Genomic DNA, 26,989 nt, shown 5'->3' on the forward strand with positions numbered 1-26,989 from the left:
AACAGAGAGCGCCTCCCGGCCGGGTGTCAGGGCGCATGCGCCTTACGGCCGCCCCATCCGCCCGCTTCACCGAGGACCGGAAGGCCGGGCCGAGACGCGCCGAGCCGAGACGCGCCGAGCCGGAAGTGGCCGCCCGGGTCGCCGGGATCGGGCTGAGGGGGCGGGAAGGTGTCGGCCATGGCGCTGGCCGCTCGCCTTGGGCGCTCTGTGACTTGGGGACGGGCAGCGGCCTGCGGGCTTCGCCTGCTGACCAGGACTTCGGGGAGCTGCGCGCGGTGCGGCCGCTGGCGGGCCCGCGGTGTCGAGGTACCCCGGCCTGCCCGACCCCCGCGCCCCGCTGCTCTCCGCGCCTCCGCTGCCGAGAGGGAGTTGAGGCATGGACCCCGGCCGGCGGTGCCGCGGGGCTCCCCTGCACCGCGTCTCCGCACGAAGCCCGGGGTTGGGGCTCCCCGAAACCTGGCGAGCCGGCGTGGGGCGCAGCCTGCGGGGCCGGGGAATCAGCTCCGCTGTGCCCAGCAGCTGCACTTGAGGCTGTCAGGGAAGGTGCTGGTGTGACTTTGAAGGTCCCAGCGACTTTAGATGATGATGATTATTATATTCTAGTTGCTTGTAAAATCTGCATCATGTTTAAAAAGCACTTTTCTCCCTGGGCCACTTGAAAGGGGTTTGGGGGTGAGCATGGGCAACGACATCTGATATATTTCACTTGAACTACGTCCTTCTTTCCTGTAGCTCTAAATTACACTTTAACTGCCCGCTCAGTTAAGACATTTTAGAGTTGTTCTGGGGCAGGAGATATGAAGGATCATAAGGCGTTATTTCTGTCATAGCTGAGTGAGACTTTATAGATGACACAAGCATAGGAAATGGAAAGAATGCCTGGTGTGTCCTCAGTGAGCTTCCAGCACGCCGCCCCCATGGGTGCAGGACCCCAAGCACTTTGATCATCCTCAGCCGGCGTTTTGCTAGGCGCGTTCACAGGGAGGTGGGTGGACCAAGCCCTTACGGGGTGCCGGGGTGGCAGTGGGAGGCTTCACCGGCTGTGCCAAGGGCTGGCCTCTCCAAGGTTGTTTATTGTTTTAATCTGAATAACTGGAAGAACAGAGTTGCTGTTTGGCTGTGTTGTGGAAAGCTGGGAGGAGTGGGTTTGGGGGAAAGAACTTTGTTGACTGTTAAACCTGAGGTAGTAATAGACTCCATTTAGCCACTGTAGATGGTTGGATGTGATGTTTAGAGGAACCATCTAGACTAGAGATTGGGTGTTTGGGGGTGTTGATAGAGTTTCAAACCATAAAATGAAATGTGACCAGTAGAAAAAAGGTCTGAACTAGCCCAGAACACAACCAGGAAAATGAGATATTCAAAGCGAGGAACCAGTAGAGTTCTGTCTCTAGTCAGACAGAAATCTGGCAGAGTGACATTGTGGAAGCAAAGAGAGGAATATTTCTAAGTGCTGGGGCAAGGGCTTCATAGAGAGGAAGAGTGCGGGGTTGATAAAGTGTATGATCATGACTGTGGTGCTCATGATGGTTTTATAGATTCACATAGTGCCTTTTATTTCATACTTTTTTTTTAAAGATTTATTTTATTTGAAAGACGGATATACAGAAAGGAGAGACAGATAGGAAGATCTTCCGTCCGATGATTCATTCCCCAGGCGGCCGCAACAGCTGGAGCTGAGCCAATCTGAAGCCAGGAGCCTCTTCCTAGTATCCCACAAGGGTGCAGAGTGCCAAAGCTTTGGGCTGTCCTTAACTGCTTTCCCCGGCTGCAGGCAGGGAGTTGGATGGGAAGCGGGGCTGCTTGGATTAGAACCGGTGCCCATATGGGATCCCGGGCATGCAAGGCAAGGACCTTAACCACTGCGCCACCACACTGGGCCCTATCTCATACTGTTTTTAAAAAATTACACATGGACCGAGTGTGGTAGCCTAGCTGCTAAAGCCTTTACCTTGCATGCCCCAGGGTCTATATGGGCACCAATTCTAATCTCAGTGGCCCTGCTTCCCATCCAGCTCCCTGTTTGTAGCCTGGGAAAGCAGTGGAGGACTGCCCAAAGCCTTGGGACCCTGCACCTGTGTTGGAGACCTGCAGGAAGCTCCTGGCTCCTGACTTCAGATTGGCGCAGCTCCAGCCATTTGTGGCCTCTTGGGAAGGAGTTAATCATCAGACAGAAGATCCTTCTGTCTCTCCTGTCTGTATATCTGACTTCCCAATAAAAATGAGTAAATCTTTAAAAATAATTAAACATCCTCTCCTTGTTTTATTTTAAAAAGTAGTCAGTTGTCAAATGGTAGGTCAGAATGGACCATAGATGGAGCATCATAATGTGACAATTCAAAAAGCTCCAAAGCCTTAAAATGTTGGCGCACAATTTTAGCACTGCAGGAAATTCATATGTCCAATCTCATAATGACTAATAGGCTAAATTCAGGCTTCACAGAATTACTGTAGCCTAAGGTATATGTGACATGTGAGTTAATTTTGTTTATACTTGGGAATGTTAAAATATGTCATATTCATAAATTCCCGAATCTGAAAAAAAAAATCTCAAACACTTCCAGTCCAAAGCATTTTAGAAGGGATTCCCAATACGTAGCAACAAATTTGTTAACATTAATGAACACCATTTGTGGAGTCATGGGAATAAAGCATGACTTGGGAGGGTTCAAGAGATAATGTGAAAGAGGATGTTACAGCCTAGAAAAAACGAGTAGGATTTTGTGGGAAACCAAAGTTGGGAAATAAGATTGGAGGAGCTATGAGGTCAAGTGGAAATGTTTTTATTTGTTCTGAAGGGATACAGTACAGCTTGTTTTCCAGCAAAGATAGAATGGCTTGTTTTTATGCTGATATGAGTGCATCAACAGGGAGAAGCGATGCCATGTAAGAAAAATTGTATAAGAAGGGAGATTCTCTCCATCGATTTCCCTCTCCCAGAATTATAAAAGTTAACTTCCAGATCTGTTTGGATGTACTTTTTATGTTATTTGCTTAAAAACCCTGAGTTTCCTGGGTGACCTTAGAAGATATCTTTACTTGAAACCGTGTATATTTTAAAATATAATTATGTGGTGGAGAAAAGGACAAGGGATCTCCTGTCCAGTAACTCATTGCCAAATTCCCACAGCAGCCAGGCTGTGCCAGAGTGAAGGCAGAAGTTACAGTAGTATCTCCCATACCAGGAGCAAGCTGGCCTGGAGCCAAGCCCTTCTTGGGGTGCATGGTCATCCCAGTGTTCAGACACCCACCAGCTCCTGTTCCGTACAGCTTGCATCGTGCAGGCCTCTGCATGTCAACTGTAGAGTTTCCAACCAGATCTTGCTAGCATGATGGTGATTTTTGTGCACTTCCAGTATTATAGTCGATTGCTTTGGGCGTGGGAGGAGTTGGTGTAATATTTGTGTAGCACTTTGTTAAAATGGTCTCTGTCTGATTTTTATTCTGATCATATTGCTTCTGTAGGTTGCGTGGAATCCAGGATTTTTAAAAAGAGGCCCTTTCTTCTCTGTCTTGTCTGTCTTGGGTTTTGAAACATATCAAGTTCTCTCTCAGACTGCTGTGGTTCATGCCACAGCTAAAGGTAAGCCTGAACTAAACGTCTAGAAAACTGGTTTTGTTCATTATTTTGTGAATAACTTGATTGTTTTTCACAGAGTGAAGAAATTAAGATTGCTGTGGTCTAGATTGTATTTGCCTTTTTTCTACTTGTTATTCTGTGTTTGTGTGTATATATACACACACACATTATACACATGTACATATTCATAGTACTTTCTAGAAACTAGGACTGCTTTAATGATAAAATACTCTATTAGTTCATTATGGCACCCATAAGCTAAAAATGTTTTTTTATGTTTTAAAAACTTGAAATTGAGAGATTGTAATTACAAAGAAAAAAAGACTTGTTCTTTCAATACTCTTTTCTTTAAAGATTTATTTATTTTTATTGGAAAGGCAGATATACAGAGAGGAAGACAGAAAGATCTCTCCCGTGATTCACTCCCCAAGTAGCTGCACTGACTAGAGTTCAGCTCATCTGAAGACAGGAGCCAGGAGCCAGGTGTCTCTTCTGGGTCTCCCACGTGCGTGCAGGGTCCCAAGGCTTTGGGCTGTCCTTGACTGCTTTCCCAGGCCACAGGCAGGGAGCTGGATGGGAAGTGGAGCAGCTGGAATATGAACCAGCGCCCTTATGGGATCCTGGTGCATACATGGCAATGACTTTAGTGATTAGACTACCGTTTGTAGAAGAAATCTGCTTCATAATTGTAAAATGGGGATTTTATTTCTATGTGATACAGTGAAAAAAAAGAGTACTCTGAGATATTAGGTTTAATTTGCAAACAGAATGCAGCTTGATATCAAAACATTGGTTGAAAATTGAAAAAAAAGTTCCTTTGGATATTTTATTTGGCATTATACAGATAAGTTAACATGTTAAAACTTGTCAATTTGGTTAAAAGCAAAAAGAACGTAATTAAGCCAGTTGTCTAGGAAACAGAACCAAAATTTCAGTAGACTGTAAAGAGACCATTTAAATATATTGGTTAATCTTTATTGATTTCCCAGTCTTTTTTCAATATAAAGGAGAAGGTGATTGTGAAAAGAAGGAGAAATTTTATTTTGAATGCTTAGTCTTTTTAAAGTTTTACTCGAAGAAGAATTTAAGGATATTATTAAGAATTACTAGCTACGTGTCTGATTTATTTTTTCCACAACTTATGTTTTTAATATTTACTGATTTGAAAGGCAGTTACAGAGAGAGGGAGGGAAGGAATGTGAAGTACAGATCTTTCATCTGCCAGTTCACTCCCCAAATGGTACAGTGATGGGGACTGGGCCAGGCTGAGTCCGGGAGCATCAGCCATGTCTCTCATGGGTGTCTCGCGTGGGTGGCAGGAGCCCAGAACCTTAGTTCGTCTGGGAGCTGCTTTCCCAGCTGCATTAACAGGGAGCTGGATTGGAAGTGGAACAGCCAGGACGACAACCATATTGGGTGTCAGCACCGCAGTCAGCAGCTTAACTTGCTATGCCAAAGCACCAGCTTGACAAATATTATGCACATAAATGAAAGCTACTTTTTTTCAATTACATCATTTTCACGAAGAAGGACAAAGCTGAGGGCTGAGTTTTATACTATTTCGCAGTATGTGTAGCAGTTTTATTGGGAGTAGAGATGCACACTGCAGTGTGTCTTCGCTCCCTGGTGTGCTGGTCTCCATCACGCGGTTCATTTATGACAATGTGTGCTTATAAATGTTCTCCTCTATATCGGTTGATTTGTATTTTGCATGAAAGTTATGTTGTATCAGAAAAAATATATGATATTTGTTATTTTGAATTGACTTATTTCACTGAGCATATAATGGTTTCTAGTTGATACCATTTGTTGTAAGTGGTAGAATTTAATTTACTTTTAATATTTATTTTTATTGGAAAGGCAGCTGCACAGAGAGGAGATACAGAAAGATGTTCCATGCTCTGGTTCACTCCCAAAGAGTCCACAATGGCCGGAACTGAGCCGATCAGGAGCCAGGAGCCTCCTCCAGGTCTCACATGTGGATGCAGAGTCCCAAGGCTTTGGGCCGTCCTCCACTGCTTTCCCAGGCCACAGGCAGGAAGCTGGATGGGAAGACAGGACTGGGCCAAGACAAAGCCAGGGGCCTGGAGCTTCTCCTCTGTTTTACGTGGGTGCAGGGGCCCAAGTGCTTTGGTCATCTTGCACTGCTTTTTATAGGGAGCCAGACTGGGCATGGGGCATCTGGGTCCTAACTAGTGCCCCGTGGGATGCCAGTGTCACAAACGATAGCTTCATCCACTGCGGTACAATGCTGGCCCCACATTCTTTTTAAATTTAGAAAATAGCTGACATTTCTTCCAAAATATAACTTTATTTGTCCTGATAAATTTTGCTTTTGTGTATGATTCTCTTCCCGTTTGCTGTGTAATTAATGAGTTGTTCTTCAGTTTCACTCATCAAAAGCTCCGTAGTCTGTCGTTAAATTTGTCTCATGTTCATTTAAACTGGCGTAAAACATTTTCCTCCTGGCACTAGATTGCATTTTGAAATGCAAGTGTATTTATTTATTTATTATTTTTATTGCAAAGTCAGATACACAGAGAGGAGGAGACAGAGAGCAAGATCTTCCATCTGGTGATTCACTCCCCAAGTGACCTCGATGGCCAGGGCTGAGCTGATCCGAAGCCAGGAGCCAGGAACCTCTTCTGGCTCTCCCATGCAGGTACAGGTCCCAAGGCTTTGGGCTGCCTATCCTTGACTGCTTTCCCAGGCCACAAGTGCGAACTGGATGGGATGCAGGATTGCTGGGATTAGAACCAGCGCCCATATGGGATCCTGGTAGGTGCAAGGTGAGGACTTTTGCCACCAGGCTACCGTGCCAACCCCTAAACTGCAAGTTAAAAAAAAAAAATTAACTGAAATGAATGTATAATACCATTCCAACTAAATGGTATTATGCAGTTGTTTAGCTAGTAATATCTGTAGTGACCACAAGATGGTGTCACATACCCACTTATTAGCAATAACTAAAGGAACCTTATAAACTATTATTATTACTGTTTTTTTTAAAAGATTTATTTAGTTTATTGGAAAGGCAGATGTACAGAGAGCAGGAGAGACAGAGAGGAAGATCTTGTGTCTGATGATTCACTCTTGAAGTGGCCACAGTGGCAGGTGCTGCGTCGATCTGAAGCCAGGATCCTGGGACTATTTCCGGGTATCCCACGTGGGTGCAGGGTCCCAAGGCTTTGGGCTGTCCTCGACTGCCTTCCCAGGCTACAGGCAGGGAGCTGGATGGGAAGCAGAACTGCCGGGATTAGAATCAGTGCCCATATAGGATCCCGGCACGTTCAAGGCAAGAACCTTAACCTTTATGTTATCGCGCCAGCCCCAGAACCTTAGGAATTATTTTACTACTTTTTCAAAACAGGTGAACATTAAATCCATGGTCGTAGCTCCAATTCTTGTGGTCACTTGGCGGGTGAACCAGTGGACAGAAGATCTTTCTATCTCTCCTCTCTGTGAATCTGAATTTCAATAACAATAAATCTTCAGAAAAAAAAACCTTATATGTGGATTCATTTACTGTAACTCATTGTGTGTGTGTGTGTGTGTGTGTGTGTTTCCTTGTAAACTGTTTAAAAGATTAGTTAATTTGGGTCTGGTGCAGTAGCCCAGTGGCTGAAGTCCTTGCTTTACATGCTCTGGAATCCCATATGGTTGCCGGTTTGTGTCCTAGCTGCTCCACTTCCTATCCAGCTCCCTGTTTGTGGCTTGAAAAAACAATCAAGGACGGCCCAGGGCCTTGGAACCCTACATCCATGTGGGAGACCTGGAAGAGCTCCAGGCTCCTGGCTTCAGATTGGCTCACCTCCAACTGTTGCAGCCACTTGGGAGGTAGACCAGCAAATGGAAGATCTTTCTGTTTTTCTTTCTCTCTTTAAGTCTGAATTTCTGCATAAGTAAATACATAAATTAATACTTTTTAAAAAGGATTAGTTAACTTAGATGTGCCAAACCTGAGCAAAGAGGATCCTGCATCACTTGAGTTGTCTTGTTTTTCATTTACTTCTTTAAAAATCCACCTGCTGCCGACCTGCAGGCCTGGCCTGCGTGCTCCTTCCCGCGTGCTCGTTTGTGGTCCTGCGGCACACGTCTGGGCTGGCGTGAAGGGTGTGCTTTGTGTTGGATAATGTTGCTGCTACTTAACATCTAGGTCCTGTGAATTTTCTCGTTTTCAAATCCTGTTTAGAAAAATTTAAGAAGAGTTCTGCTTGTCACAGGAATGTCTAAGGGGAATTTTGTTTTTTCTGATGCTTCTCCCTTGGCTGAGTAAAGTTAAAAAAAAAATTACTAAAAAAACCACCCAAGGCTGGTGAACAAACAGTAAGTTATGACATCATCAGCGTTTCTTTCCTGTATTCTTGAGAATTATCATCTTATAGACACTCATTTTAGGTTAAATTGAAGCTGTTAATGTGAAGTTGCAGTTTACTGTAAAGGCTAAGTTACCTTAGAAACAGCTATTCATTTATTTATTCATTATTCTAGTTGAAACTACCATCCATTTTATATAGTGTATCTCTTTATGTCAGTAACAGCTTATTTTTAAAATGATTTCTAAAAAGTGCAACCCCTCCTAAAACTGTTCACCTAAACTGTTGACATATGTCTTGTTAGAGTTAAAGAGTTAGACTACCCGAAAAATATCCAGGTTCTGCAAAATCCTGCTTACGCTATAAACTGCTAAATACTAAAATTAAAATAGACATGAGACAGCTGAATAGTAATGTATAGCCATTTTAAGGTGTATGGAAGCCAGTTGTATATAAACAAATAATTGTAATGTCAATGTAGAAGTCATAGGATGTGGTTCAGAACTTGCACTCTCTTTTTTTTTTCTTTCTCTTGTAACATGCTGGTTACACAATACCATGTCAACTAATTCCATTATGTTATAAATCGTTACTGATGTAATGTTAGGGCTTTTAATTGATTGGGATGATACTCTGTTGGCTCTACCTTCAGACCAGAGACTGTCTCCCCATGAAACTGTTGAACTTATCTGGACAATAAGATACTGGACTCTATGCTTTGTAGATGCTTGCAAGGAAAGAATTTCAACTGAATTTGACCTGTGGTAATGCAACAAGGTGGAGGAATCCACCATGGGGGGTAGAGGGTTTTGGGGAGGGGAGGGGAGAATCCCAGTGCCTATAAAACTGTGTCACATAATGCAATGTAATCAAAAAAGAAAAAAAAACTCCTTAGCCTCAAAAAGAAGATATTGAACATTTTTTTCTTTTTTGTACAATTGATGTGCATATCAAAATTAATTCATTTACAAGTGTGAATAAACCTGATTTTTAATGGCCAAAAGATGAAAAAAAAAAAAGTTCAGACTCTTGGTTATGAACTGTGCTACTGTAACAATATGAAGGAATTCAATATGGGGAGAAGGCTTGGGGAGGGGTTGGGGAAATCCCAGAGCCTGTGAAACTGTGTCATAAAATGAAATAATGATAATAAAAAAAGTGCAGAGTCTTAAGTGAAACATGAGCCAACCTGCAGGTCTGTGGAGTTCTGCGTGTTCCCATGTAGTGCCTGTTAAGTCTGTAGTACCATAGCAAGTGTATTTTTTTTCCTATTAAAAAGTTGCACGTTGTATGGTTTATAAAATTTGGGATCAGGAAAATAAATTATTTCTATCTATATTTACATAAATGCACACGGCCTAGATACTGTATAGTGCTATGCTGCAGAATAAAGGCATTGTAAAAGCTTAATAACTTGAGATGCTATAAAAGAATATATACAGGGCCTGGTGCGATAGCATAATGGTTAAGATCCTTGCCTTGAACGCACCAGGATCCCATATGGGCACCGGTTCTAATCCCGGCAGTTCCACTTCCCATCCAGCTCCCTGCCTGGTCTGGGAAAGCAGTCAAGGACGGCCCAAAGCTTTGGGACCCTGTACCTGCGTGGGAGACCTGGAAAAAGTTCCTGGCTCCTGGCTTCAGATCGACGCAGCACCGGCCGCTGCGGCCACTTGGGGAGTGAATCATCAAACGGAAGATCTTCCTCTGTCTCTCCTGCTCTCTGTACATCTGCCTTCCCAATAAACTAAATAAATCTTTAAAAATAAAATAACATATACAAAAGACCCACTAAATTTCTAGTTTCAATGATGTGAGTGTGAGTAGAGTTTCCACTACAAGTAGTAGTCAGTCATAGGGAGTCAGAGTGCGTACAGCGTGATCCGCATTCGGAGGAGCCAGTGTCTCCTGTACGCTGAGTCGGCGTGCTGACACAGCCCGTGTTACACTGGCAGTTGTGTAGGTCAGCAGTGTGGAATGGGTCGGGAGCCGAATCAGGGTGTTGATCGGGTCACTGAACACCTCTCCCACCATCCTGGGTGAGAGTCCTGTTCCTCGCCCCGTGTTCAGTGCCAGCCGGCTCCTCCTGAGCTTGTTTGCTTTGTCATAGCTTCTCTTCCTCTTGGATTTGTCTTGGAAAATCCAGGATAATTTACTGTGGACATCTCTGGGGGCCGTTGTTGGCTTGTCACAAATACCTACAAGGGATGCTAAAGCTACTGCTAATTCTTTGTAACAGTCTTGAGTTGTTAAAATACAAACTTGGGAGAATCAGCCAAAATACAAAAATATACAATTAATCCATTGAAGCAATCTTTAGAAAACTAGCTGCTTTGAGTATTACTGAGCTCCGCAGTACCTGATCACATTCAAGTAGCATTAAGAGGAGAAAAATATTTATTTTTTGGCTACTATCATTTTTGTGTTATAAATTTAAAAAATACTGCTCCTGGCAGAGTAGCCTAGAGGCTAAAGTCCTCACTTTGCTTGTGCTGGTCTCCTGTGTGGGTTCTGGTTCGTGTCCTGGCTGCCCCGCTTCCTATCCAGCTCCCTCTGTGTGGCCTGGGAAATGGAGACCCAGAAGAAACTCCTGGCTCGTGGCTTCGGATTGGCTCAGCTCTAGTTGTTGCAGCCAACTGGGGAGTGAATCAGCAGATGGAAGATCTTTCTCTCTGTCTCTCCTTCTCTTTGTAAATCTTTCCAATAAAAATAAATAAATCTTCAAAAAAAAGTTTAAAAGATACTTCACGTATATGGTCATTTCTATTTTCAAGTATTGTTTTCTTTTGGCTGAACTAGGTTTTAATTTTTTTAGGGCCCGGCACGATGGCGCAGTGGTTAAGGTCCTTGCCTTGCACGCCATATGGGCGCCGGTTCTAATCCCAGCAGCCCCGCTTCCCATCCAGCTCCCTGCCTGTGGCCTGGGAAGGCAGTCGAGGACGGCCCAAAGCTTTGGGACCCTGCATCCGCATGGGAGACCCGGAAGAGGCTTCTGGCTTCGGATCAGCGTAGCATCAGCTGTTGCGCTCACTTGGGGAGTGAATCATCGGACAGAGGATCTTCCTCTCTGTCTCTCCTCTCTGTATATCCGCCTTTCCAATAAAAATAAAAATAAATCTTAAATTTTTTTTTTTTTTTAAATCCGAAGCCAGGAGCCTGGAGCCTTTTCAGGGTCTCCGATGTGGGTGCAGGATCCTAAAGCTTTGGGCCATCCTTGACTGCTTTCCCAGGCTACCAGCAGGGAGCTGGATGGGAAGTGGGAATGCCGGGATTAGAACTGGCGCCCATATGAGATCCTGGGGCGTACAAGGCAAGGACTTTAGCCGCCAGGCTACCATGCTGGACCCGGCTTGTGAGTTTTATAGTCACATAAGTACTGAGTTGGGTGAATTGTAATGCCAGTGAGACTTGGGTACCTGATTCTTGGTGTGGTTAACTTGCCCTCAGTGCTTGATGCCAGCTCGTCATTGTCTTCACAGTGGCTGTGCATACAGGTGACGTCATAACAGTCTAGCAGCGCCCCGTGTTTTGGTCCGTGCTGAGTCGTGCGTGTCGGTAATGCATGGTACTCCAGCACCAGCAGAGATTTCATCTGCCAGGGCATTGGTCGGCGGTGCAGTTCTCACAGCAAGGCAGTTGTTTTTTTTTTTTTAAATTGAAAAGTCTGACACATTTAGAATACATTTTATGATTTTTTGTTTTTCATGGTTTCAATAAATCATTTTTCGTGTTAGCTTTATACTCATTTTTACTATACTTTCATTTCGATTGCTCGGAGGTTTTACTCTTGATTTTTCTGACTTCATTTGTTTATATATGAAAGTGTTTTTTTAGCAGTGAATCCATCTGACTTGGAGTGACTTACTTTATTGTTATTTTTCTTTCATGATCTTTGAAGTTGAGGATATTCTTGAACAAGCAGACTACCTGTATGAAAGTGGAGAAACGGAAAAACTTTACCAGTTGTTAACGCAGTACAAGGAAAGGTAGGCAGACCTGACTTGGGAGTCTCCTTAACTTCTGTGTTATTAATAATTAGAATCATCCTTGGTTCTTGAGGTTTTCGTAATGGGTCATTTTAATTTTTATTTCCAAAACTATTACTTGTTAGCATTTTATTCATAGTATGCTATTTCTTTTTTGGATTAAACAAATGGGAAGTGCTAAAGGTATCATTGATAGAGAAAAAAAGTGGTTCCCAATCTAGTGGAATGTTGCATTTTTTAGTTTCCATTTGCATTGCTTCATACAAGTAGTCACTGGCTATGTCTATCCCAACTGTGTGTAATGTAAATTCCTTAGTCCTTTTAAAGTAACTTCCTTTTCATATGAGATTTAAATGAATTCACTTGGGTTAGAAAGTGAACATGTGGGCCTGGCGCCATGGCCTAGTGGCTAAAGTCTTCGCCTTGAATGTGCTGGGATCCCATATGGGCGACGGTTCTAATCCCGGCAGCTCCACTTCCCATCCAGCTCCCTGCTTGTGGCCTGGGAAGGCAGTCGAGGACAGCCCAAAGCCTTGGGACCCTGTACCCTTGTAGGGGACCTGGAGGAAGCTCCTGGCTCCTGGCTTCGGATCAGCACAGCTCCGGCCATTGTGGCCGCTTGGAGAGTGAATCATCGGAAGGAAGATCTTCCTCTCTGTCTCTCCTGTCTGTATATCTGACTTTGTAATGAAAATAAAATAAATCTTAAAAAAAGAAGAGAAAGTGAATATGTGCCTTTTGGATGGGAACTGTCACCTAAGAAGTGTAATGTTTCAGATAAACCGGAACTGTCTTTCTATTTTAGATAGTAGAGTCCATGCTGAGTGCGGTATAAGCATAATGAATAATGCTATTTTTTTGTGTGTGTGGTTTTGTTTTTGTTTTGAGCATGGGTTCATGGCAAACTCAGCTGTATGTTTATTTTAAATCAGGTTAAGTGGCATTGCCAAATCACTAATCTGCCTTATCTTTTAAACGAAAAATGTTGGATTGTTTCTAGCTAATTTTCTTCTATTCCTGAAACTAGGTTTTTCTCAAGACTCAATTTTACTTCACAGTTATGTAAAAGACAGTGTTTCCCTCTGCATTTTCCCCTTAGGAACTTGAAAAGACTTGACATTTTACAGTACTTTCAGTTTTACATTAAATAATAGGTATATTATCAGAATCTTTAGATGCAAAATATTTGTAAAAAAAATATAAAGCAGGCTAAAAACGTATAGTACAAAGGAATACAAGATTCGTTTTTAAAAATGTTCAATTTTGATTACTATTTTGTTGACATTTTTATGTAATTATATTTAATTATGTAAATATATTTATGTAATTATATTTAAAGTGTGTGCAGTGCTGTTTCTTGAAATAAGCCATGCGTCAGGACAGTGGCGTTCACTCCCAGGATTTCCTTGGAGATTATGTTATATTCATTCATCCACTGATTAGCTAATGTTTATCATTAACCTGTTCTGTGCCAGTAGTTTGGGTGATTTGTTTGTTTAGGATCGGGGTTTGTTATAGAGTCTGTATGTAATGGTGTTCTATGAAGGGTAAGTGAGCTGTGCCAGGACAACCTTGAGATTACGTACGGATTTGCAAGGACAAGCATTCAGGCATTCAGAGGCCAGGCGCAGAGATACCTTCTAAGACATGTGCATTTTGGATACTATAGATTAAGTTCATGTTTGTGAATAACTTATTTTCCCAAAGAAAAGTTGTATATGAAAAAAAAATTTAGCATCGTGTGTAATGATTTTGGATACCCTGCTGCCTGTTGTTTCAGAGCTAAGCTCAGAGTTCCTGCTGGATATATTAGTGAGATGTCATTTACTAATCTTTAGAGCCCAGCTAAAGTGGTTGCTTTTTTATTTCCAACTAGTGAAGACGCAGAGTTACTCTGGCGTTTGGCACGGGCGTCACGTGACGTGGCTCAGCTCAGCGGAACCTCCGAGGAGGAGAAAAAGCTGTTGGTGTATGGAGCCCTGGAGTATGCACGGAGAGCACTAGACAAGAACCAGTCTAGTTCTGCAGCTCATAAGGTGAGCTTCTTAAAGGAACTTAGCTATCGTGCACTCAGAGGTACATGGTCTGCAATATGTGTGAGGAAGAAAATTGTTCTATTTTTAAAAAGAAGGAAAGATTTCTTTTTATAATATCTTTCAAAAGAATTCTTTTGCATTCTTAAGCTTAATTTGGCATCCTTAGTATTTGATGAAATTATTTTTGCTCACACTTATTTTTAAACCAGTGCAAGGTGAGGACTTTAGCCACTAGGCTACCGTGCTTGACCGCGTACCAAAATCTGTCAACTACATCTTTCATGAACTTTTTGAAGTAGTTTTTTTTTCATGATGCTGTGATTTCCCCTTTCACACCATTTGTGCCCTCGTCCCCTCCCCGTGTTTTGTAGTACTCTTGTATGGTCTGAGACCTTGGGTTTCTTTTGGTGTGTATATAGCAGTTCATGTCTAAGGGATGATTTTATCCCGAGCTCTAGTACATTGAATGAGATCACAATACCAAGTTGGAAACGCCATGTAACCCCGTAAGTCAACTGTGCTGTGTAACTGCAAACTGTCAGTGCAGTGTAAACGAGTGTATAGTTTGCAGTTTGTGTGTGTGTGTGTGTGTGTGTGTGTGTGTGTGTGTGTGTGTGTGAAAAAGAGGCAAGGGGGAGACTATTTATTTATTTTTAATATTTTATGATACAGTTCCCTGGACTATTGGGTGTCCCTTCCCTCTCTCCAAAGCCCCTCCCCTCCACTAATCTTCTCTGTATTATTACAGTAGCATAGTGCTTCCTAAGCAGTGCTAAGTCCTTCATCCTGCTATTGAAGGGTCTCCTGACATTGTAGATGTGGACAATGGCAGAGTCCAAATTCCTATTTTCAAGACATATTTAACAATTTCATTGGGAGTCCATCTTTGATATGGAAGTAGAGATGCACTCTGCGTGTATCTTCACATCTGGATATGATAGTCTCTATTACACAGTCACTATATATCCACTTACATGAAAAGCCATAATATAAAACCAACCACAGGAAAATAGAAAATGAACAACATGAAGTTAATAACATGTTACTGAATGATGAATGTGTTGCTGAAGGAAAAAAAAAGAAAATAAGAAATCATGAAGAAAACAGTGGAACTACTTATTTCCAGTGATCCTATCCATGAAAAAGACTTTGGTGGACAGTGGATTTAAACAAAAACTGTGTTTGTTAAGGTCATTCTGGCTATGTTTACTAGAATTCTGCCAGGAACAACTCAGACATTTAGGAGGGGACATTTATTTGGAGCACCTGTTGCATGTCGTAGACCTCAAAGGTGCATTGATTTACTTGTGAAGAGGCCTCATCATTGTTCTTTCTGTTGTCAGCTGCGGATCTTTGTCACAGCAAACTCTTTCCTCCCTTCTGTTCTAGTGCTCTCCCACAGCACCAGGGGGTTTGAAGCATCTTACTACAGATAGTAATCTGTCTTCCACTGCCTTCCTAGGCACATTGGCAGGAAGCTGGGTTGGAAGTAAAGCAGCCAGGACTTGAATCTGTGCCCACAAGGGATGCCAGCATCACAGGTGGAGGTTTATCTGGCTGTGCCACACCAGCCCAGAACATTGTTCTAAATCCTTTAGAAATCCCAGAAACTGAGTTGCATGGGAAAAATCATATACCTCCGTGTCTTCGTTGTCAGTATGTATTGTAAACTGTTACTTCTACGTGAATGTAAGCAGAAATGCAAAGTGATAAAAATTAAACCTAAATTTAGTGTCTGGGAATTAAGCTCAGATTGTCTAAATCTGTGCCTGCTGTCCAAACGTGGCTCTGAGGACAAGGTCACAGTCACCCGATGTGGTTGTTTCTACTGTAACAAAGCAGCCGCGGAAAGTTAGGGAGTTCCTATAACAGAGCCTGGAAGGTTAAATAATACTCAGTCCAGGTTTTGTCTACATTTTTTACTAAGATCATAAAATAGTTCATTATCTCACGATGCTGGTAGTTGGGGTGATTCACTCCCCTCCATCTTACATTACTTCCTCTGCATAAGCAGGTTATGTTCCTGAGAGGCGGAAGGACCGTGCTCGTCTTGCTTTATATTATCCGCTGCATTTCATGTGGCCTTTTATGTTAAGTAAATTTAAAAAAAAATTTATCTATTTTTATTTATTATTATTATCATCACTTAATGATATAGTTCCATAGGCTCCTGGCATTTCCCTTATCCCCTCCCCAATCCCCCCACCTAGTTCTTCTATATCATTACCAGAGTATAGTTCTTCAAACACCGTCATATGTCCATCATTGCAGGCATGGACAATGGCAGAGTCTTTTTATTGAGTGAGAATGACTTTTGAAGAGTGGACACTGTTTTCTTATATTGCATGGAACTTGAAAGAGTGAATTATCTTCGGCCTTTTCTTTCTTTTAGTGGTATGCCATCTGCATTAGTGATGTTGGAGATTACGAAGGCATCAAGGCTAAAATTGCAAATGCCTACATCATCAAGGAGCATTTTGAGGTACTACTGAATGATTAAAGATTGTGAATTTTGAAGGATGTTTTTCTGAACAGATTTTAATTATCCGTTACTGCTTAACAAACCAGCGGGCACTTAGCGGCCTAGAGCGGTGCCAGTCATTGTTGCTGAGCATTCTGTGTGTTGATAGCACAGTAGCGCTTCTGCTTTTGAGCATTCTGACGGTTGCATTCACCTGGATCCTTAAGTGAGCCTAGATGTTCAAACGGCCTTTGCTCTCCCAGCTGTTGTTTTCCACTCAGTCCTCTGGCTTCATCACAGCGTGTTAACTGGTTTTTCAGAATGAACATTTGAAAAGTCCAGTGTGCAGCTTCCACCCACCGTCTACGGCATCACACTTGATAACACAGCATTGCCCTAAACAGTCATGGGGCTAGCCCAGTTTCTTTTGGAAGGATTCAGTTGTACAGGATTTTGTACAGTTTTATGTTACATTTCACCTACCAGTCCAGATAACTTCACATTATGATCTGTTTTTATATTCTGTGTATGTACTGTATGCTAATATTTTTCCCTGAAGTTCATTTGCTGTTTCACAGCAAGTTCTCCCTTAAGCTGCTAAAAATTGTGTAGGAGTCTTGATTTTATACTATCCATGCTACTCATCCTTAATACACACTGCCACAATGAAACCAGCATTTCTGTTTCTCCTTCGTATTGGAACTCATCCAAAAATACAAAGAGAAAGCAATGAATGGGAAGCTGCGGATATAGTTCTGAATATGCTGACTTTGCAAGAATGTTATTCTTATAGTCTGAATTTCTAGTTTATGTAACAATTGGTAAAAAGGGGTATTTGGAGTTTGTGGGTCTAATTCTTACTTAAGCACCAATAGAAATATATGTACATTTTTTATATTTTGTAATTTACATATTTTACATGTTCAGATTTTGAAATCAGAAATTGATCCCTTATATTATAAGTGGCATTTTTCTTTTTATTAGTTCATGCAATAATGGTGTGAAACACCACTTTTAAAATTTAGGTTGAAATACTGCAGTTCACTAGGTAAATAGCTTAATTATTTCAGGATATGGAATGTGAATAATGAAAAATTATAGGAAACTAATGTGTAGGCTATTGATTATATGAAACAGCAATAGTATTTTTATGTGCTTTTAAATCAATATGGCAAAGTATGCTAAATATTATGTTTTGTATTTATATACTATAATATTTGATATAAAGATTGTAACATTTGTATTTTGAATGCAGCTGTTACTTGTAGGGATTTACGTTTTTGGAAAGACATATTGAAAGGGAGCAGCTTATGATGGAAGTTTTTTTTTTAAGTTCCCCTTCTCAAAACCTTCTCATAAGGACATCCAACCCTTGGACCCTAAGACACTCATTATGTGACAGATTAACTTTCTCCCGCGCATCTGGAGAGCTGCTGACTCTAGTCTCATTCTTAGAAGGGAGAAAAGAAGTATTGCAGAACTGTAATTTGGCAAGGTTGCTTAGTGTTTTAGCTATCAATGTACACTTTAAATGCATTTTTAAAGATTTATTTATTTTTATTGGAAAATCAGGTTTACAGAGAAAAGGAAAGACAGAAAGATCTTCCATCCACTGGTTCACTCCCCAAGTGGCCACAGTGGTCAGAGCTGAGCTGATCTGAAGTCAAGAGCCAGGAGCTTTTTTTTAATTGCTTTTTTCAAAATGAGTCTGTTTTTTTTCCTCACCCTCTTAGGCCTTGCCATCTGTTTCTGTCCCTTAGAACACCAACCTTAGTACCAATCATTATTATTGTATTGAGATAAATGTAATCAGTAAAGAAACAGGAGGAAGAAAGTTTATACTCCTTACCAGAAAAATTGAAACATAGGACTGGGATTTTTTTTTTTTTATAATCCTGGGTTCTTTAACAAATACAATAAAACACTTCCAGATGTTACAAAAAAAAAAAGAAGTGATTGATTCCTCTCATTTCTTGATAGAAAGCAATTGCACTGAATCCTAAGGATGCTACTTCAATTCATCTTATGGGGATTTGGTAAGAGAACTTTTATTTAAGAGGTCTTTACTATGATCATGTTTTGGGTACATGTAAATGCTTTGTGATGTATAAAAACAAAATGAAATGTTTAAAAATAATCAATAGTTTAGAGTTTAAATATTAACTTACATTTATACATGTATAAAAACTGTAAACTCTACTAGGGAGATTAGCATACTGTTAAAAAACAGGAATAAAGCATGCAGCATGTGTCTTTACTCTTGAATAAGAGAATTTTAATCATTTTAATTATACTTTTATGTTACTTTATTCTGCTACATTTATAATAAATTTATATACCAGCAATCAAGTCTGTGGCATTGGGGACGGATGTTAAGAGGGGGTGTAGGGACGAGAGGAAGGGAAAGAGAGTGGCATGTTCCCCTAGGCGTATAACTCTATCCAGGGGAAAAAAGAAAAGAAATAATTATATATATTTTAAAGAAGCAGTTAATGTGTGTATATACTAAATTTGGGACTATGTTAAACATTGTTACTGAGGCCATTTAGAACTTGTACTTAGCCTCAAATGGCCTTCACACTTTTTGGACAAGACTGTTTTCATTTGCCATGCTAAATGCAGGTGGATTAGTCTTTGTAAAGTGTTGAGGTGCCCCCAGGTCTTCATGTCTGAAGCATATCAAATACAGTGTTGATTCCTCTGAGAAACAATATAATTGATTTTTCAGTATCTTTCCATTTTCATATGTTCCTGTGTCCAATATAGAGCATTATTTTGTCGATATGTCAATACATTAGTGTGTTAATCTTGCTGGCTTATTAGTCTTTTTGGAGATGAGTTGGCCACTATTTCCTTTTAGTTTAGATAATAGAGCTAAATATTTATTGTCACCTACAAACGTGAATATGAACTGTCCAGTATAAGAGAAGTTAGGTATCTTTCCGGAGAGGAGAAAGGACTTGGTAACCTAACCAATGCTTGCTGAGGATTGACCTTAACTGAGCAGCAGTCACTAAATCAGTAAGTCCACACGTGGGAGAAGCAGTCTGCCTCAGAGTTCAGAGACTAGGCAAAGATCTAAGCCTTCTCCTACACTTCATTCCGCGAGGTGTAAAGATCTATGGGTGTTAATCCCTTGCTTTACCCCTTTAAAATGTGAGCTTAAATTATTGGGTGCTATTGTTATTTATGCATATCTTGTCTAGTTTTGACATTTTTCTGAAGTTTTTTTAAAACTGTTTTTAGTTTATTTTTTCTACCGCCCCTCCCCCGGGTGGTTAAGAGAGCGAGAGACTGCCAGAACAGCCAGACCTGGGCCAGTCCCAGGCCAGGACTCAGGAGCTTCCTCCAGGTTTCCCAGTGGCTGCAGGGGCCAAGCACTTGGAACAGCTCTAGTGCTTTCCCAGGTGCAATAGCAGGGAGCTAAATGAAAAGTGGAGCAGCTGGGGCAGGCGCCACCACAGAGTAGGCTAAGCCTTCGTCTGCAGCACTGGGGCCACATTTGGCAGTGTTTTGAATCCTGGCTGCGCCTTGCTCTACCCAGGTCCCTGCCTGTGATTTGGGAGAGCAGCAGAGGATAGCTCCAGGTCCTTGGGCCCTTGCCCTCAATGGGAAACCTGGAAGATACCCTTGCTGATGGATATCAGTCTTCGGATAAAAGAAGGCGTAATTTTGAGTGTATAATGTTCTTTTGTTTCCCTATAGGTGCTATACATTTGCTGAAATGCCTTGGTATCAAAGAAGAATTGCTAAAATGCTATTTGCAACTCCTCCTAGTTCCACCTATGAGGAGGTACTGTGATGTCCTTTGTTAAATTAGTGCCGGTTTCTTAACTTCCGCTCCATTCTCCAGTGTCCACACAGGGAGCTGATTCAGTGAGGGACTTGTGCAAGTTTCTAATGAGCTAATCCAGAGAATTAATGCTTTATGTCCATGACTGGTGAGTGTTCCTTGTTTTTCCTTTAGGTGAGTGACTAATAATTCTAGTACATAATCAGCTAAAATAACTCATGGCTGAGATCTATTTTAACTTTGTGTTTGAAGTTGATACCATAAAAACAAAAAGGTAGAAGAAACATAGCAGCTCTTGGGACTCAGCATGTTTTAAGTGTGTTCCACACAATGATACAGTTACTTAGAAAAAGGAAGCAGCTGTTTAAATAAGAACAGTAAAAGCTCATGTTCCATATTTTAGAATGCATTTTAAAAACAGATTTATTTGTTTTCATTTGAAAGGCAGAGTTAACAAAGAGGAGAGACAAAAAGATCTTCCATGCACTGGTTCGCTTCCTAAATGGCCACAGTGGTTGGAGCTGAGCTGATCTGACGTGTGGAACCAGGAGCTTTTTCCAAGTCTGCTGCACAGGTACAGGTTCCAAGCACTTGGGTCATCCTTCACTGCTTTTCCAGGTTGTAAGCAGGGAGTTAGATCAGAAGTCAAGCAGCCGGGACACGAACTAGTGGCCATAGAGGATGCTGGTAGCACAGGCAAAGGAATAGCCTAACTGCCATGGTGCTGGCCAAAGAATAAAATTGAGGAGCAGGTGTTTATCTTCATGGTTAAGATACTAGTTATACCGCATCCTAGAGTGCCTAGTTTCCATGCCAGGCTCTGCCTTTCATTCTGGGTTCTTGCTAATATTGACCCTGGAAAGCTCATGTGGTTAGGTTTCTGCCCACCAGGAAAACCTGCATTTTGTTCCCAGATCTTCACTGTTTCCTCCAAGAGCTACTGTGGATGTTTGAGGAATGAGCCAACAATGAGAGAGAGTCCTCCCTCCCACCCCTGCTTCTCAAAGAAAAATAATAAAGATCAAAAAGGATTTCTGGGTTAGCAGGTTTTCTGAGTAAGGACATAGGTAATGAAACAAATCCCCAATACTTGTATCATAAACGAATTCCTAGCCTCCCTGCTCTCTAGGAAACTGTAGTATAGAATTTAATGTTCAGCATCTTTTAGAATACAGTTGGATAATATTTTTAATGTAGATTTTTAAAATTTTACTTGAATGCCTGGCATGGTAGCCTAGTGTCTAAAGTCCTCACCTTGCATGCACCAGGAGCCCACATGGGCACTGCTTTGCATCTCAGCTGTTGCGCTTCCCATCCAGCTCCCTGCTTGTGGCCTGGGAAAGCAGTCAAGGACGGACCAAAGCCATGGGACCCTGCACCCGCATGGGAGACCTGGAAGAAGCTCCTGGCTTCGGATTGGCTCAGCTCCAGCCATTGCAGCACTTACGGTGTGAATCAGTGGATGGAAGATCTTTGTCTCTCCTTCTCTGTGTAAATCTGACTTTCCAATGAAAATAAATCAATCTTTAAAAATGTATTTGAAATGCAGAGAGGCAGAGAAATCTTTCATCTACTGATTTATTCCCCAAATGCATATAGTTTCCTGGGCTAGACCATATGAAAGTCATTGGTTAGAAACTTAATATCAATGATCCCAGTGATTTGAGCCATTACCTGCTGCTCACCAACCCCCCCGACCTGCCACCCCCATCCTCTGCCCCATCCCAGCCCCACAGAGTGCCAGCTTAGGAAGCAACTGGAGTAGAAGCAGAACCTTTCACTCAAAAGGGTTGTGAGTATCATAAGCCCTTCCTTAATCCCTGTGCGAAATGACCACCTATGTTATTATTAGTAATGTAATAAAGTTAATAATAATATAATTGATAATATTGTTAAAGAATGCAGTCCAAGGAGAAAAGAATACAGTCATCTCTACTGTAACAAATTTATAGACTAAAATACGTCGTTCAGTGATGTTATAACATAGTTTAAGTGAGAATACTTCTGCATATATTTAATATATAAAAAGATTTTATATTTTAAAATATTGAGTCAATTGTAATCCTTTTCATAATGCTTGGTGTCTGTTTTTTGTTTGTTTTGTTTTTTTTGTTTTTTTTACAGGCATTAGGCTATTTTCACAGGGCAGAACAAGGTAACATTTTTTGTTTCACTTACTAATAAGTTAAAATTGCATAAATGCTACCTATATAATAAGAATTTTTTATAATAAAAAAAATTTAAAGAATTGACATATTTGCAAGGCAGAGTTACAGAGCTAGGAGAGATCTTCCATCCACTGGGTCATCCCTCAGATGACCTCACTGGCCAGGGCTGGTTCAGGCTGAAGCCAGGAATGTCTGCATCCCTCAAGTGGGTGGCAGGGTCTTCCCTCCCTCCCTCCCTCCCTCCCTTCCTTCCTCCTTTCCTTTCCTTTTCCTTTTCCTTTCCATCTTTGCTTCCTTCTTTTTTTAAAAAAATATTTATTTATTTTTTATTGGACATGCAGATTTATAGAAGGAAGGGTATACAGAGAGGCAGATCTTCATCTGCTGGTTCATTCCCAAAGTGGCTGCAGCTGCTGGAACCGAACCAGTCCGCGGCCAGGAATTAGGAGCTTCTGTAGGTTTCCCATAAGGGTGCAGGGGTCCAAGGACTTGGAAGGACTTGGGCCATCCTTTGCTGCGTTCCCAGGCCATAAACGTGGAGGTGGATGAAAAGTGGAGCAGCTGGAAAAAAAACTGACACCCTTGTGGGATGCCAGCATCACACATGGTGGCTTATCCCACTACACCACAGCGCTGGCTCCAATGTATTAAGAATTTTTAAAGCAGTGCTCTCTTTTAGTTAAGATATTCTGAATAAGAAATAAGGCATGGGTCCCTGCACAGTAGCCTAGTGTCTAATGTCCTCGTCTTGCCTGCCCAGGGAATCCCATGTGGGCTCCAGTTCTAATCCTGGCAGCCCCACTTCCTATCCAGCTCCCAGCTGTTGTGGCCTGGAAAAGCAGTGGAAGATGCCCCAGATCTTGGAACCCTGCATCCACGTGCGAGACCCAGAGGAAGCTCCTGGCTCCTGCCTTCAGATTGGCTTCGTTGCACTCACTTGGGGAGTGAATCAGCAGATGGAAGATCTTCCTCTCTGCCTCTCCTATGGATCTGACTTTCCAATTTAAAAAAAAAATCATTAAAAGAAAGAAAGAAAAGGAAGGAAGGGAGGGATAAAGGAAGGAAGGGGCCACTACAGAAATAACATTTTAATTGTAGAGTGGACTTTCATTTGCTGTAGTTGGACTTCATTTTTGAGAGGAGTTTCTGGAATCTTGACTGCCTATTTAGGATTACACAGCTAATTAGAGGCATGTAAATGGGAATCATGGTCTTAAACCAGATTAATTTTTGTTCTGTTGCAGATAACTATCATTTATGAGAAAGTATTTCTTGTTTTTCTTGTTTGGAAAACATAATGACCAACCCTGAGGAACTATTGTTGGCCTACCTTGAACTTGTTCTACTTAAGATTAGTGACACTTAGTGGGGAATAAGAGACAAGCATGCTGTCAAATGCACAATAAAAAATACTGTGCACATGTTTTTATGAAATTCAACAAAGATTAGGGAGTGTTTATATATTGGAGGTACTATACATAATCACTTCTTCACATACTTTAATGGTAACAAGGCAAGTTTGTTTCTAAACGTGTTCTCTAAAGGAACTATATCTGCCATTCTAAATTCTGATTTACTCTGGCATTGCCTTACTTGATATCCTGTCATTATCATACTGTTTAGTATGCCATGGATATAAATCTAGGAGTTAATTTTTCTATGGGATTCATAATGCCATTGTCATGTCAGAGAGACATGGATCTGAGAGATGTGAGGATTGGGGTGCTGATGAGGTGTTGTCCTGTGATGAGAAAGGAGGTTCTGGTTCTGCAGTCATTCAGGTGCTAACTCAGCAGGCTCTTCTTTTAAGGGAGCTTTTTCTTCTGGGACAAATGTGATTGAAATGCAAATCCCTCGTCTTAGTATTTTTACTTCTCCTGCTATGACTTCATCACTTTGTACTCTCAGTATTTGCTCGGGTTCAACATGTCAGCTCAGGGAAGGTGGCTCACAGATGCATGCTTAATGCCTCACTCAGAGCTGGACAAACGCATGCGCAGAGTAAACAGAGCAATGGAGGCGTGCATGAACAAACTGAACCCAGGGGAGCCTAAGTGTGTCTACAAGACGTTGTAAAAGTGCGTTCACATAAAGAGATAGCGTAATGAGGGTTACAGCAAATGGAGTAAATTTTATCCATGGAAACATATGCTGGGAGAGTTCAGATTGTTCAGAGGAAGCTGTGGAAGAATGGAAGCTAGTGAGAGAGTTCTAGGCTTTCATTCGTAGACTTCTAATTTTTAACAATTTTGACACGAAATAATTTTTTAGGATTTATTTGAAATGGTTGTATTTATTTCTGGAATGCAGTGTTTGGTAACTTGAGAACATCGCCCCCATTTCCTTGTTTGTCATCTCCTTGTGTTCGGAACCTTTGAACACCGGCAGGTCTTTCATGTAATGAATTGTTGCAGCCGTAGCCCTCCTGGTGTGCCGTACAGCACTAGGACTTCCTCCTCCTAGCTGCTGGCATAGTGATCCCACCTGCCTTCATCCCCGCCCCTCGTGCCCCTGTCCCTGGCTGCTGCCTGCCAGTCTGTTCCACGATGCCTGGAAATGCAGGGCACGGAGTGAATTTGCGGATGAAGGAATGTATCCTGTTGGTGTATGCTTATATAAATCTGGTTATTTACTGGGTGTCAGGTTCTGCTTAACCACAGCGAGAGAGGATGAAACAGCTTCTGCTCTGTGGGAATTTCTAGTGGAAAGGAAAGAACATGAACACAAGCGTAACACAAGGATGAAGAGAATGTCTCAGTAAATGTATAAACTTCGTAATCCCATGAGAAAGCAGAAGAAAAAGAGACTCCCAGTGGGAGACTCTACCTGGCCCAAGTCAGTGAGCGAGCAGGATGTTAAGAGAAAAGACGGGGAACATTCTTTGTTTCGGGCAAAGCACGAAGAACAAGCCTGTGTGTGTGAAGCGGAGTGATTTTGTCCCAGGCACTGTTTTAGGCACTTGGGGTTACAGTAGGAGACCAGAGAACTAAAACGAAGTCATTGTTGCTATGCTTATATACTGTTGGCAGGCTCAGCCTCTCCTCTGTAAAATAGAGGTACATGTTTTATGGAATTGTGGAATAAGAAATATGTGGTATGATGCTTTGCATAGAGTAGACTTCCGGTTGTACATATTTCACAGATGTCTGAGGTGTGAGTCGCCAAACAAAAGAAAATTCCAGTTGGCCTTTTTCCTTACTGACAAGCCACATTTATTACTAGAATTTAGATCAGTAAGTAAACACTTTCCTAAATAAAAGCGGCACTATTTCATCTGAGTTACTTTGTTTTTTTCTTTTATACAGTGGACCCAAACTTCTACAGCAAAAACTTGCTGCTTTTAGGAAAAACATACTTGAAGTTACACAACAAAAAGCTTGCTGCCCTGTGGCTCCTGAAGGCCAAGGACTACCCAGCGCACACAGAGGAAGACAAGCAGGTAAACCATCACCCGCAAAGTCAGGCAGAGGGACTGTCAGCGAAGCACTAGCAAATAAAGGTGAATTTAAATAAAGGTGAATTTTTAAAAAATATATATATTGATTTTACTTTTATTGCAAAGTCAGATAAACAGAGAGGAGGAGAGACAGGAAGATCTTCCACCTGATGGTTCACTCTCCAAGTGGCCGCAACGGCCAGAGCTGCACTGATTTGAAGCCAGGAACCAGAAACCTCTTCCAGGTCCCCCACGCGGGTGCAGGGTCCCAAGGCTTTGGGCCGTCCTCGACTGCTTTCCCAAGCCACAGGCAGGGAGCTGGATGGGAAGTGGAGCTGCCAGGATTAGAACCGGTATTCATATGGGATCCCGGCTCATGCAAGGTGAGGGCTTCAGCTGCTAGGCTACTGTGCTTGGCCCTGAATTTAGGATTTTTTAATCAGTGTGCTTGTATAGATGCATTCCATTTCATATGGGAATTCACTGACCTATTTATTTTGAGATAGACTTTAGTATCTGTCCCAGTGTATGTGTTGAGTCGCCAGCAGTGCTATGGAGTTGTTCTTGTGTGACATGTGTATCTAGAATGCGTACTAAAGTACGAGTATTCTGTCACTGTCAGGCAGTTCTGAAGTACTCTGTTCCTCTGTTCTGGTTTTTGCAAACTAACAAATTTCACAAGTTAGTCTGTGTGGTTTATTTAACAAGTATTTTTCCACTTTAGGTACAGACGGAAGCTGCACAGTTGCTTACAGGCTTGTGACAAGATGGATGATAACTTTTGAGAGAAGACGATATGTAAAATACCTAATAAATACCACCTTTTCATTGAATTTATAAAGGTAGCATTTAACCACCAGCCTCCTATGGTTTTTTTCTCAGTTCTTTCAATGTTGTGGCTTTTTCTTTTTGAAAGTGAGAACTCCATCCCACCTGCACTCTCACCCTAAATACTGGCCCCCTAAACGTGGGACAGCCAGTTCTGGTCAGGGTCAGGGGAGAGCTGCAAGCTCTGAACTCAGTGCAGTTCTCCCACCTGGGTGACAGAAGCCCAGTGACCTGTCACCGTGGCCTCCCGGGCTTGTGTTAGCAGGAAGCTAGAGTGTCTGTTTCTTCATTGTTTTGTGATTATCTTCATTTCAGAGATGTTTTTCTCTTTGATTCAATTTCCTGTCAGAAATTCTATTCTGGGTTCATTCTGTTCTGAATTTTT

At 41.8% G+C, this 26,989-nt stretch overlaps 1 protein-coding gene across 3 annotated transcripts; it reads left to right on the forward strand.

The window, feature by feature from the left end:
- The first annotated feature begins 140 nt into the window (after nt 1-140).
- RMDN1 (regulator of microtubule dynamics 1) lies at nt 141-26,635 on the forward strand. 3 transcript variants are annotated; one of them, XM_040993591.1, is made up of 10 exons: nt 141-306; nt 3,466-3,583; nt 11,795-11,882; nt 13,759-13,918; nt 16,311-16,400; nt 18,360-18,415; nt 20,085-20,172; nt 22,297-22,327; nt 25,646-25,779; nt 26,501-26,635. In XM_040993591.1, the coding sequence occupies exons 1-10, from the start codon at nt 178-180 to the stop codon at nt 26,537-26,539; spliced, it is 933 nt and encodes a 310-aa protein (XP_040849525.1). In that variant the 5' UTR covers nt 141-177; the 3' UTR covers nt 26,540-26,635. The 3 variants fall into 3 exon arrangements, with proteins under 3 accessions (XP_040849525.1, XP_040849533.1, XP_040849543.1); XM_040993599.1 differs by lacking the exon at nt 16,311-16,400; XM_040993609.1 differs by lacking the exon at nt 16,311-16,400 and having other exon boundaries at nt 25,685-25,779.
- Nucleotides 26,636-26,989: the final 354 nt, after the last annotated feature.

This window comes from Ochotona curzoniae, unplaced genomic scaffold, assembly GCF_017591425.1.
Source record: "Ochotona curzoniae isolate NIBS_2020 unplaced genomic scaffold, NIBS_Ocur_1.0 contig_1071, whole genome shotgun sequence".
NCBI lineage: Eukaryota > Metazoa > Chordata > Mammalia > Lagomorpha > Ochotonidae > Ochotona > Ochotona curzoniae.